Source organism: Coffea arabica, chromosome 11c, assembly GCF_036785885.1.
Source record: "Coffea arabica cultivar ET-39 chromosome 11c, Coffea Arabica ET-39 HiFi, whole genome shotgun sequence".
Taxonomy (NCBI): domain Eukaryota; kingdom Viridiplantae; phylum Streptophyta; class Magnoliopsida; order Gentianales; family Rubiaceae; genus Coffea; species Coffea arabica.
This window is the reverse complement of record NC_092330.1, coordinates 11,332,232-11,343,475: the sequence shown is the minus strand read 5'-3', so window position 1 is coordinate 11,343,475 and position 11,244 is coordinate 11,332,232. Positions and strand designations below refer to the sequence as shown.

At 36.6% G+C, this 11,244-nt stretch overlaps 1 protein-coding gene across 1 annotated transcript; it reads left to right on the top strand.

Annotated features, from left to right (window-relative positions):
- Positions 1-8,614: 8,614 nt before the first annotated feature.
- LOC113716356 (putative GEM-like protein 8) lies at positions 8,615-9,980 on the top strand. Its single transcript, XM_027240652.2, has 4 exons — positions 8,615-8,961; positions 9,091-9,171; positions 9,339-9,613; positions 9,706-9,980. Exons 1-4 carry the CDS (start codon positions 8,745-8,747, stop codon positions 9,883-9,885), a joined length of 753 nt encoding a protein of 250 aa, XP_027096453.1. The 5' UTR covers positions 8,615-8,744; the 3' UTR covers positions 9,886-9,980.
- Positions 9,981-11,244: the final 1,264 nt, after the last annotated feature.

Below are 11,244 nucleotides of genomic sequence, written 5' to 3'. Positions count from 1 at the left end.
AAACTGTCTGCAAAATAGTACATTTGGCAGTAAAGAGTATTTTGGTCATTTCACATGATACAGTGCTCCAATGGAGTTGAGATTTTACAGGAAACTATATAACATCATTTCCTATAACTTTCATGTTTTGACCTAAGCCTGATTCGGCCTCTAACATGGAAGAATTAAACACGTCAGAAGCTAAACAGGTTAGTTTTAGTTTCTGGAATTTGAACGTTTCCTCTAGAATTTCATATCTAATAAGCATTCAATCTTCAAAACCAAAATTACTAACTCTATAACATCCATTACTAGATAAATAACCATAATCAAGGCTGAAAATGTAAACCCTAGCTAAACATCCACCATATCCATCAAAACTACTTAAATAACCATCATTAGCCAAGAATAGGAGCTTCTATCCAAACTTAAACATGATTAAGGAAGAAAAATAAGAAAGACAGCCATGGTACCTTCTAGAAACTCCTTGTAGGTGAGAAACACACAACTATCTTCCCAAAATTTCAGCACACCAATCCTTCCAAGCACCAAAAGGTAAATTTAATCAGTTTGGTTCGGTTAATTTCAGTTCAACAAGGAAGAATCAAGGTTGGAGTTGAAGTTGTTTTTCTCTCTTTTCCCTCTCTTATTTTCAGCCAAGATGGAAGAAAAATGGAATAGAATGGATCCAAGAAGAAAGATTGGAAGGAAGGAAAGTCATTTGGTCAAAGTTCCATGGATTGCCAGCAAGTGTCAACTCAAGATGGCTACTTATTTTTTTTTCTTTTCTCCCTTTTCTTTAGTCCAAACTTTCGGCAGCTTTAGGAGATATTTTAGGGCTGATTTTGCTCAATTAATAATAAGGAGATTAAGGTAATAAAGTAGTGTTCAAGTGGTGCACTCATTCGGTAGCAAACGGTGCACGTCGGTTCGAGCTGTTTTTCTCTAACTCGCGCGTACTTGTATTTTTACTTATGGTTCACTTACTTATTATTAACACTTCTAATCACACAATTTTCTTACCTAATACTCATTCTTATCCACCAAATTTAGTACACATATTTCACCAAGTGATCACGCTACCAAAATGCACCAAAACACACCAAAAACCCTAGTATGCACAAAAAAACCCTAACTTATGCCATTCCTTTAGAAAAATCATAATTTAAGTTATAAATATCAAAATTTCATAAATCTTAGCCTATTAAAAACTAGACTTCAAATACTAATAATCTTTAGAAGACACCTCAAAGAGATTCAGTTCATAAGTTGGTCCAAATTGAGCCATAAGCTAGTACAACATTCCTATTGTAACTTGTGTAGGACTGAATTTTCAGCCAACTTTACCAATTTTCTGGAATTTTTAGGGATTGAATCAAACTCTGAATTTGATACAGTAGGAAGCCCTATGAGTCTAGTTTTAAATACAACAAACGGAACTCAATTCCGACTTTCCTGTACGAAGTTATAGCCAATTTCCCAAAGCTGCGTAGAGCCTCTTGTGAAAATTTCAAGATTTTCTAACAACTTGAGAATATGAAACTTTTTTAACGAAATTCACTCTCTTGGCTCAAATTCGACCATTAAAGGAATCGAAAATCAAAGGTAAGTGAGTTCATATAAGGGTTATAAAGACACGTAAAATTTCGGGGTCTCACACGGTCCGCTAAACCTTGGGGTACGCCCTGAGGGGCGGTAGGGTCGTCACAGATCTGCTTGATTTGGATTATTGAAAGTAAGTACCTTTTCAAGGACTCCATAATCCATTAATAGTTGAGGTGCTAATTCTAGTATATTTGATCCTACTAGTATTGTGTCTAGTTTACAATATCCCAAAGATATGTGTGCTTTAAGGAAATAATATGCTAACTAGCATCCGCATATTGTTTGGTCTAATTTTGGTGCTACAACCTGGTTTGCATACCTTTGAAAGATTTTCATGATAAGCTAGCTTTATTCTGATATAACTATGGTTAGGTTGAGTGTATGCTAGATGGCAGAAATAGGTTTGCATTGCTTCAATCTTTTACAATAAGTTGGATTATATGGATAGGAAGGAGATTTCATTCTATATAAGGTTTCTCAAATTCTACTTCTATAGTATAATATTGATTTTGTACATAGATTTTCTGGTTTTTTGCTTTCTGCAAAAAGTAAAAAAATTATTAAATGTATACTTCCAAGAATTTGAAGACAGCTTGGAAAGAACTGGAGATATTTTTGAAGAAGCTAATGCAAGCAATGACGATTTAGAAGATTTGATAGGACTAGAAGGAATAGAGAATCTTAACAATATGATGGAAGCATAAATGGAACCCGCATCACGTGAACCACCTTTGCGTCCAAATTCAGCAGAAGATTAGAAAATGTTACTTTATTGTAATACCCTTGGATCCCGAAAAAGAAGGGGTGTCCAATGGAAAATTGTAAATTTGCATACTCTATATAAACCATGAGGCTCAAACCTTGTGGATTATCCATGAAAACATTCCTCCTATGCTATTGTTAATACTTCACTCCCAATAAAATAAAGTTTTCTTTACTTAATTCTCAACCCTTCTTACTTTCCTAAATATTATCTTGATAATAAGGTTATAAGAATTTCTTAACCCTCTCTTAGATATACTTAATAAAAGACTTGCGGAATTAAGGCCGTTGTTAGCCAGGAAAGGTTCATTGGCTATAAGAGTATGCACAAGGTGAACTAAGGTATGATCTAATGAAGTTTTAATCTTTGGTGGCATTTGGTTCGCACCTTGGAATCATTTATCTTGGATTTGGAATGGAGTCAGTCATTCCAATACATTGTTTTGTTCAGTACCCAGAATCTATATCATTACTATAGTTGATGTTTGGTTTGTTGGCGTTTTTGAAATGGGATATAAGAAATTTTTACTAATTAAATATATTAGTATAAATGTATTAGTAAATTTAGTATAACTAATTAATAATTTCTATTAGTAAACATGTATAATTATTAGTATAATTGATAATATCAATTATATTACATATGCTAATATACATTATATAATACCTATAACTAATAATATCACTATTATAAGTTTGTAACTAATTAAATTAAATATTATATATAATTAAACAAATATTACAATATAAATATCTAATTATAATTATATAATATACATATAGAATGTATATATTAATGTATATATAATGTATATATTAATTATACTAATACATTATATATTTATAATGTATATTATATATTAAATATACTGATATTTATAATAATAAATATAAATATAATTATATAATATATTATTATATACACATATATATTATAATTATATTCACATATAATATACATTTATAAATATATTTATAAATAATATAAATATATTATTATATAATATTAAAAAATTTACAATATATTTTATACAAATATAATTATATTTATTATTATATAATTATACTAATATTATCATAAAATATATAATTATAATTAAATATTATAATTATAATATATAATATATATTATAATTATATATTAATTTTTTTAACGGGTGGCGGGATGGACCTCGTTTTTAAATGGCAATCAGATTTGAATTTTGTTCAAAACCCTCCAGGTTACTGGGAATTGAGGAACTCTAAATTTTTAGATATGATTCCAAAATCCCAATTCCGATTTTTTGTGTTTTAAATGTGTTTTATTATTTAGTTTTGGTGTATTTTATTTACTTTTAAAAGTTGCATTTCTGTGTTAATTTGTGTGTGTGTGTGTGTGTAGTGTGGGGATTTGTGCTTAAGAGAGAAAACTAGGGTTTCCTAATGGCCATCCAAAGCTAGGGTTGTCGAGTGGTGGTTGCTGTCGCGATGGCTGCCCTTTAGCCTACGATTGGGGTGCAAGCTTCCTTTCCGAATCGTTCTTTTGCTGATGTCTTGCTGCACCAAGCTTCCTTACCGATGAAGATTAATCCTACTTCCAGTTATCGGGGTGAGCCAGCAGTGTGCTTCTCATGGGAGGAAATAGAGAAATTGGCAGCTCCTTTCACCTATGCTTTGGTCGGCAAGTTTTCCCATGGCCGTCCAAATATGGAGATAATTCATATGTCATTCACTTCCATTAGTTTTGCCAACACTTTTTTGCTCGGTTTAATGGATCAAAGACATGTTCTTATTCGGTTCACGTTGGAAGGGGATTTTCATCAATGTTGCCTTCAGGGTTTATGGATGATTCAGGAGTTCCCTATGAGGGTGTTCAAATGGGCTCCTGATTTCAAACTAAATGTAGAATCATCCCATGCTCCAGTTTGGGTTGGTTGTAAGGGGTTACCAGTGCACTTTTTCGATAAGGCAACATTGTTTTCTATCGCAAGTGTCATTGGTGTTCTACTAACAATTGATTCAGCTATGGCAGCATTAGCTCATCCAACGGTGGCTAGGGTTTGTGTGGATGTTGATTTGTGCGGAGAGTTGCCCAGCGAGTGTGGATTGGAGCAGAAGATGATGGCTTCTGGCAGTGTATTGAGTACGAGAATTTGCCTTCCTATTGCATGCATTGTCGTAAGCAGGGACATGGGATGGATCTCTGTAAGAGACTTCTCCATTCTCAAGCTTCGAAGGTTTCAAAGGGCAGGGGGGAGTTGGAAGGAGACCAGGTCTCCTCGCTTCCAGAGAATAAGGGTACGGTGGCAGGATCGGCTGGGATTGGTTTGGACAAAGGGGCCTCACCTGTGAGGGCTATGAGTGGTGGTTTGCAATAGGCTTCTGACCCACATCCATACTTGAATCAGTAACGTGTTTTATCTGACAGATCCATAACGCAGCAGGAGGAGACCAACTTGGGTTCGCTACCAGAGCTCATGCATGGATTGGTCCCGTGTCAGAAATCAACAGGTCTCACTATAGATGGTGTCTGGCTGGGGCAGTTGAGGCAAACCAGGTGATTGGTTTTGGTGATTTGGAGCCTCCCACTAATTAGGCCAAGATTCCTGACACTCAAGCTTCTAATCGGCAAAGTGGGAAGCTGAAAACTTTGATAGAGGAAATTGTCCAGCTGCAAGATCCGACATCTAGTAAGGAGTTGGGTCCAACGCAGGAAAAGTTGAGCAATCCGCCGTCATCTTTGTTGTTGAAGGATCCGACTACACATCAGCTTCAAGAGGGATTGGAGCAGGACATGGCGCAAGGTGGGGAGGTGCCTGGCGATGCAATTGCGCAAGGCAACTTGGTGGCTGATGAATCTGATATAGGGGACCAGGTTGCAATCCGGATAGTAGCAGGGAATTTATCTCCTAGAGGAACTAGAGGAGCAGGTTTGGAGGATGACATTCATATCATGACCCAGGCACCAGAACATCTGTTTTGGGTAGTAGATGATACCTTTACGAAGGCCAAGACTAGAGCTAAAGGAGTGCGTGCAAAATTTCCTTTGGATAGGGAGCTCCGTTCTACAGTAAAAAATTCACGGGTTTCGTTTCAACTTCTTTCCAATGATTAACGCATTATTTTGGAATGTAAGGGGCATTTTGAAGGCCTCTCACTTTAGAAGATTAAAAAATATAGTAATTTCAAATAAGCTCCAACTGCTAGTAGTGTGTGAAACTCATGTTTGCATGCCTTGCGCTGAGGAGTATCGTATTAGACTACGGTTTGATTGTGTTATAACTCATTCGGCAGGGTTGGTATAGGTGTTTTATCGATCTCCTTTTGTTTGTTCTGTGGCGGGAAAGGGGGATCAATTTTTGTCTTTGGATATTTGTCACCCTCATTTATCAGCTCCAATTACTTTTGCTACTATACATGTAGCCTCTACGGTGGAGGAAAGAAAGGTTCTTTGGGGTGGGCTACTTCGGTGCCAGCCGCATCAAAAGCCTTGGATTGTTGTTGGAGATTTTATTGTGGTCATAGAACCTTGGGAAAAGAGATGGGGAAGGCCTTTTAGGGTGGCGGAAACGAGTGATTTTGTTGAGTTTATGAGTTCTGCGGGTTTGTTTGATGGGGGTTTCTCAGTTCAAACTTTACTTGGTATAATAATTGCCAAGGTAGAGTGAGAATTTGAAAACTATTGGATTGTCTCTTGTTGAATGTAGCATGTTTGGACATTCATTTGTTCGTGGAGGTTTCTCATTTGACATGACATCCATCGGATCATGCTCTGTTACTCATGGCGGTTTCTACCCGTTTGGATTGTAAACCTCGGCCTTTCAGGTTCATAAATACTTGGGTAGAAACTGCCATGAAACAATATTGGGAGTAGGAGTGTACGGGCCGCCGATGTACGTCCTTTGCTCAAAGCTGTAGTGGTTAAGGAAGTGTATTCAAGCATGGAACAAAGAACGAGTCGGAATTTTTTTGACAATGTTAAGAAGGCTGAGGCGGAAGTGGCAAGCTTGGAGCAATGTATGGAGGGAGGGTGATTTGATGATACCCAATTGCATTTACAACAGGCCAGGCTCGGCTTAGACGTGCGCTAGCCATTGAGGAATCCCTGTGGAAGCAACGGTCCAGGGTTAAATGGCTGCATTTGGGGGATAGGAATAGAAAATTTTTTCACTCGGTGGTGAAGCAACGACGCATGCAAGCAGTGATTCATGGGGTACATGACTCTAATCAGGAGTGGGTGACTGAGGATGCATTCATAGGGGCTGAAGCAGTCAGGTATTTCTCTTCTCTTTTTTCGATGAAGGAGGTTTCATCCACCTCTGAGGTGCTTGGGGTCATACCTAGATTAATTTCGAAGGAAGACAATGAGTATTTGCAAGAGGTTCCTTGCATCGACTAAGTTTGAATAGTGGTCTTTGCGATAGGCGGGGATAGTGCTGCTGGTCCTGACGGTTTTACTAGCAAATTCTTTACCTCTTCTTGGGATATAATTGGTGGGGATGTCTATAGAGCAGTGCAAAGTTTCTTCTGTGGAGAAGAGCTGTCGAGGCGAGTAACTACTACCTCTATAGTGTTGCTGGCAAAGGTAGCGCATCCAAAGAGTTTCTTTGAATTTCGTCCGATCAGCTTATGTAACTTTGTAAACAAGATCATTTCCAGGATTCTGGCGGTTCGGCTAACCAAGTAACTGGGTTTGGCTTCACCTTAGAAAGGAGCATTTTCCGCATCGCAAAAAGTTGCTACCACGCAGGGATGGATCTTTCCAAGTATTCAAGCTCGTCAATGATAATGCCTACAAACTTGAGCTACCAAGTGAATACGGAGTTAGTGCCACCTTTAATGTATCTGACTTGAGTCCTTTTCTTGCAGCGATGAAGTCGATTTAAGGACAAATTCTTTTCAAGAGCAGGAGACTGATGGAGTATCCAATGCTATCTAGATCGATCCGAGCACTCAAGTTGGGTCCATGGTAGTCCCAATGGGCCCAATGACATAAGCTCGAGCCCAGCGCTTTAACGAGTCACTACGAGCATGGTTTGAGTTGTCCAGGAATCAATTAGAGCGCCAAGCATAGAGTCACTACAAGTCTTGTTACTTTGCTCCAAGCTGTTGTTGAAGATGCTTGAATTAGTAGCTAATTAGTTGCTAAATAATATAGTCCAGCGTTAAGCTTGGGTTGGTGTTTCTTTGTTAGGGTTTTGGGATGTGTGTTAAGGTCCAGTTAATTGTGTCATTTCTTAAGCTCATGTTTATGCTTTCTTGTGTCAAGACACATAAAACATTGGTCTTCATTCGTTAATGGTAGAATATAATTATTTCACAAAATTTTCCCAGAGAGTTTGCTCTCTTGGCTCTACAAGCTATCCTTGTATATCTAGAATCGTCTAGTGTTCGTTCGGCTTATCAATCAAGAATAATGTCCTTGATTGTGGTGGTTCCTAACAATTCCTAGGATTTGCTAATTCGTAGGATTAAGGGTCAAGATAGTATTGAGGTTCCAATCATGGGGATTAGAGGGGTCTGGAGTACGAAATTCTGCCAATTTCAAACCTATAACAATTGCCATCGATCTGAGGTTCATTGTCGCGAATTTCGTCATCAACAGGATTCGTATCACACAATCAACCAAAGAGTAGTTTTTTCTGATTCTGATTATCTTTTATAATCACTTTTTATAATATGATTTTACAAAAATCTAAAGTAAACGAGAACAAGGCCTAGCCTCCTTGATTCAAAATGTCTCACCATTACTAGAATTAGTATGTGGATTAAGTATATAATTTCTGACAAAATACTACATTTTTTGACAATAGCATATGATAAACTTTTCTCTAGACCCGTGATCCATACAATTTGCACGTTAATTTTAAAATCAAGAAATTCAAGTGTATGTCATCCATTATATAATCTAGCGACTAAGAAGATTTCATTCTAAAAATAGTTAACAAGACTAATATAACATGTTTTTTTAATTCTTAGATCCATAAGGAATTATTTTATTATAGCATGACATTGTGAAAGGAAAAGTCGAAAGGTTTATTGAAGAGTATGTACTGATTCAACCATGACAAGATCTTTAATATGTTCAAAAAGAGTACAGGTTACATTCTGCTGCTTCTGTCTACAGTTGTGTGAAGAATATCCTAGACCTTTTATATGTACTGATTCTACAGTTGTACTGGGTACAACTACTACATGAATATTATATATATCTAAGTCATCAACATCTTAAACTGGGAAAGCCATGCATGTGATTACCAAACTTTCTCTTTATTAAAGCAGATAGAGGACATTATCTTGAAAATACCCATGTTCTTGTGTCTGATCCCTTTTGTCCTGCTGATGATCCAAAGCTGAGTCATGCAAGTAAGAGTTAAGCCCAATATCAACAACCTTTAGCCCTATAAATAGAGTTCCAAATGAAAAATGCAGGCACCAATCAAGCAAAATCTCTCTGCAGACGAGGTTCATTGCAATTGCAGTTGCAGAGTGCAATACTAGGTAAAATCATGAAGAATCAACTCTCTAGTCAAGTGATCCAAAATTCAAGATGCTCAGCAGCATATTTACTTGATAAATCAAGAAAAAGATTATTGCAGAATGGTCATTCAGATGAATATCCCAAAGTTGAAAAAGGTAAGACATATTCTGTTCTTTCTGATTAAGGAACCATAGCAAATCCTATCAATATACATCATGAAGAATATAATTATCAACTAATATTATTGGATATATATATATATATATATATATATATATATGTAGGTGGAGTGGAGTCATTGATCAGTAGGAAATACAGATTCGGCATAAAAAGGGACAATTTTGCAAAAGGCATCCGAGAGCATGGTAAGGATACATATTTAATTGACTTGGTGCCATACTGAAATCCTGGAGGGATTACTTCACATTCAGGGCTTGATTTTTCTGTTTACCGCATTTTATTGGGATTGCGCGTGAATATTTTGATTCATATTATTCTGCAATTACCTCAACATTTTCTTAAAACTTTGCAGTTAGATTGGCACCAAAGTTAACAGAAACGGTCAAGGGGAAGTTAAGCTTGGGGGCAAGAATTCTTCAATTAGGTGGAGTGGAGAAGGTGTTCAAGCAGCTTTTCAGCGTCACCGATAGTGAAAAATTGTCGAAGGCTTCTCAATGCTATTTATCAACAACATCAGGTCCAATTGCAGGTCTACTTTTCATTTCTACGAATAAAGTTGCTTTCTGCAGTGAAAGATCAATCAAAATTCTTTCTCCAACAGGAAAGCAACTCAGAATCTATTATAAGGTACTTCTTGCAGTCTGTTTATGATGATCTCAATGTATGTGGGATAATCTTCAGTAAAGTTACTAAGAAGACTTTTTTAATGTGCTTTGCAGGTTTCAATCCCGTTGAGAAAGATAAAGAGAGCAAGTGCAAGTCAGAATTTGGAAATACCATCACAGAAGTATATGGAAGTAGTTACACAGGACAATTTTGAGTTCTGGTTCATGGGATTCTTAAATCTCCGAAAGACCTTAAAGTTTCTTCAGCAGGTGATAGCATCTCAAGCTCAGTGACTAACAAATGTTGGTGAAGCATCAACAAGCCTTTACCCTCTTTTTTCTCTTGAGGTGTATAGATTGTACATGGAAGACAGCCGTGATGATGAAAATCTACTCTGTTGATATTGTAATGCAGGGTTATCAATTATTATCAAAATTGTAATCCTTTTATAATTACTGAAGTTTTTAGAGCATGATATTTGTGATAAGTGTACTGCATGGAGCATCAATCACCTTACCTTTCTGTGAAGATTACAATTTACAAGTAATATCATAAAATGGCTTTGCTCATACACGATTGATTGATGTCCTTGTGCAAATTTATGCTTCTGAGATACAATTGATGACAAAAAACCAGAACAAGTTAAGTAACTCTAAAGTTTAAAGTTATTTTCTTTGTTTGAAATTATATCAACTCTGTCAAATCAACCAAATCAACAAGAAACTCAGAGAACGGAAACCTTGAAATGCTTAATGTCTCCAAATGCAACTCCTTTTATGATCTGAGATTTCAGTGGTTCCACATGTGGACAGTGTGTAGAGGAGAAAATTAATGGTGTTGTAACACGAGTTGAGAGAAGTTCAAGTTCTGAAGTATTGTTTAGCAATGTAGTGGTTAAAGATAATTGTACAGGGTGACTTCTGCTAGTTGAAAAACTTTAGTTTTACACAGTTACTGTTTCTGGGAAGCAGAATCAGACCATCCTATTATCATAAAGCTGTCAAGCTAATTTTGTGTCCTTACTTGATGAAGCCACAATGTGATTATCTTCTTCGTTACACAACACAAGTTGTGGATAACAAAATCAGATGTTAGAGCTAGTCAAGCTTGTCATATGTTAGAGTTTTTAATGCAAAAATTGGGATTTGAGGTCTATGACTACCCCTTCATATGAAGCTGATCACTAAAAGAAATATGCCTAAGAGATGCATATACATAAGTGGAACAATACCTAAACTAGAATTGCCCAATATGTTGCAGAATAGTATCATTGCTTTGGTTGCATGAGGTTTTGGCTTTCATGTGGATGTTTCCGTTGCCTGCCTAAGTAAGCACTATCCAACATATGCCTGTTCATGTCAAACCTTAATACCAGTCGCTTTTTGATTTCATAGCTAACAAACCATTCAAGAAGAAAAAGGTATCATGGTTATGCTTCATAAGCCAATTTTGCACTGCAATCCCTCAAAATGAATCTTTTGCCCATGATTTAAGGTAAGTTGCATCAGAAACGGAAATTCCAGAACATATGTTATAGTAAAGAAGCCAGGCAATATCTGTAGCAAGAAAAAAAGTCTCCCTGGTATTCATTAAGATTGAATTGTCGAAAAGCTAATGAGGTAGGCAGATGTTTTTGTTTTCTAGACCAGGAA